At 37.8% G+C, this 2,714-nt stretch overlaps 1 protein-coding gene across 1 annotated transcript; it reads left to right on the plus strand.

The window, feature by feature from the left end:
* Positions 1-215: 215 nt before the first annotated feature.
* Amacr (Alpha-methylacyl-CoA racemase) lies at positions 216-1,766 on the plus strand. Its single transcript, XM_075296693.1, has 3 exons — positions 216-466; positions 534-888; positions 955-1,766. The coding sequence occupies exons 1-3, from the start codon at positions 359-361 to the stop codon at positions 1,647-1,649; spliced, it is 1,158 nt and encodes a 385-aa protein (XP_075152808.1). The 5' UTR covers positions 216-358; the 3' UTR covers positions 1,650-1,766.
* Positions 1,767-2,714: the final 948 nt, after the last annotated feature.

Below are 2,714 nucleotides of genomic sequence, written 5' to 3' on the forward strand. Positions count from 1 at the left end.
CTTTGGGTGTATATTAATCTTACATCACTTTGTTTCTTTGGCATTGCAGTTAAACTTGAACAAAAATAATCCCTCCTTGGAGACGACTCTGTATTAAACTTATTTCTTTCCATTTGTTTTGATACTTTTGTTCGTTGGAACATATGTTCGTTCATCTTTTTATTCATTGGAGAGTATGAATACACTCTCATTCACGAAACCAGAACTGATGATAAGCTATAAACAAGCCAACAAATTATCGGCGGAATAAACAATAAGATTGAGTTTTGGTTGTGCATAAAGAAATCTGAACCGAAAATCCAAAAATACCATGCGTCAGTTATAGGCCAGCATACACTGGAAAGGGTACACGCATACAATGCCATTGAAAGGTATAAAAGTATTGGAATTCGCTGGACTCGCACCAGCCCCATTCTGTGGTAAAATATTAGCGGACTTTGGAGCAAAGGTCACAGTTATAGATCGTGTATGTAAATAGTGAAAGTTTTTTTTTTGGGAAATTGTTAATATAGTTTAATATTCAATTTCAAAAGGCACCGGAAAACCCCCTAAACATTTTTAATCGTGGCAAACGGGTATTGGCAGTTAATCTGAAAAAATCCAAGGGTCAAGAATTAGTTCGAAAACTGGCCAAAATACACGATGTAGTTCTAGAACCATTTAGGCCAGGCATTATGGAAAAAATGAATTTAGGCCCTGAGGTATTGTGCAAAGATAATCCACGATTGATTTATGCTCGATTAACCGGATTCGGACAACAGGGCAGGCTAGCTCCCAGAGCCGGACATGATATAAATTACATTGCAATATCAGGTGTTCTATCAATGCTGGGTCGAAAAAATGAGAAGCCTCTACCACCCATTAATTTACTAGCCGATTTTGCTGGAGGTAGGCAGTTCTGTTGGCATTTATTTATCTTAAGATTTTCTCTAAATATATGGACTAATTTTCCAGGTGGTCTCACATGTGCTTTGGGTATTTGTTTGGCTCTTTTGGAGCGCCATCATTCAGGACGTGGTCAAGTTATTGACTCTGCTATGGTCGATGGAGCTACATATGTTGCAAGTTGGCTATTCATGGGCCGGAATGTAGCTACATTATGGCAAGGAGAACGTGGTACCAATGTACTCGATGGTGGTTACTATTTTTATGATACTTACGAAACCAAAGATGGGAAATATATGTCAGTAGGTGCCATTGAGCCACAATTTTTTGATGAATTCAAAAAGACCCTAGGTTTACCACAACTACCACAATTTCCCTCGGATGATGCCGAAAAGGAAGCTGGCAAGACCCTCATCACAAATTCATTCCTTCAAAAAACCCAAGCCGAATGGTCAACAATATTTGAGGATAGAGATGCTTGCATCTATCCCATTTTAGAGTGGGCAGATGTAATGAAGCATGACCACAATAAAAGTCGAAAGGCTTTTGAGCTGCTTGATGATGACAACGGCAGTGTATTAGCACCTCAACCAGCCCCACGTTTAAGTCGGACACCAGGATTACTATCCAAAGGTCCCAGTAACTCCCCAGAAGCGTTTGAAGAAGTCGTAGACATGATTAGAGAGGTAAATGTGGACAGCAACGAATTTAAACAATTAATCGATGAACAAATCGTAATTTTACCATCCCAAGCGAAATTATAAATTATTTTTATACTTTTGATATGTTTTGTTTTGTATGTTTCTTTCTTAAGATAAGATTACTAATATAATTTGATAATGGGTTGTTAAAATAGCAATAAATTTGGACTGATAAAATTAGCTTGGCTATTAATTCCATTATATCGATAGTTGTTAATAGGCCATTTAATAAGGACATATTAACCTATGTAATTTCTTTGAAGCAGAATTTGGTGTAGAAAACCTCCAGTTCAGTTACAATGTCCATAATTTAGTCGATTGAATAGTGGGAATAACGATACTCTTCATATAATAACAGGGTCAGAGAATGAAGCCGACCCATTTTTGTCGGCGGCGGCTAACACTGAATTTTTGCCTCCGGCGGCGGCGGCTTGACGGCTAAGCCGATAAAAAATTGTCTGTTCGGCGGCGCAAAATTATCTATTATAAAATCAATTTGAAGTTTTCCGAATTGTAATGAGATTAGTTGTACAACCAATCTTACAATCAAATTTACATATCATTCAAATTTTTGAGCTAAATTTTTGTAAAACTATTATAAAGGGTGATTTGTTAAGAGCTTGATAACTTTTTTAAAAAAAAAAACGCATAAAATTTGCAAAATCTCATCGGTTCTTTATTTGAAACGTTAGATTGGTCCATGACATTTACTTTTTGAAGATAATTTCATTTAAATGTTGACCGCGGCTGCGTCTTAGGTGGTCCATTCGGAAAGTCCAATTTTGGGCAACTTTTTCGAGCATTTCGGCCGGAATAGCCCGAATTTCTTCGGAAATGTTGTCTTCCAAAGCTGGAATAGTTGCTGGCTTATTTCTGTAGACTTTAGACTTGACGTAGCCCCACAAAAAATAGTCTAAAGGCGTCAAATCGCATGATCTTGGTGGCCAACTTACCGGTCCATTTCTTGAGATGAATTGTTCTCCGAAGTTTTCCCTCAAAATGGCCATAGAATCGCGAGCTGTGTGGCATGTAGCGCCATCTTGTTGAAACCACATGTCAACCAAGTTCAGTTCTTCCATTTTTGGCAACAAAAAGTTTGTTAGCATCGAACGATAGCGATCGCCATTC

Source organism: Haematobia irritans, chromosome 2 (assembly GCF_050003625.1).
Source record: "Haematobia irritans isolate KBUSLIRL chromosome 2, ASM5000362v1, whole genome shotgun sequence".
NCBI classification, from domain to species: domain Eukaryota; kingdom Metazoa; phylum Arthropoda; class Insecta; order Diptera; family Muscidae; genus Haematobia; species Haematobia irritans.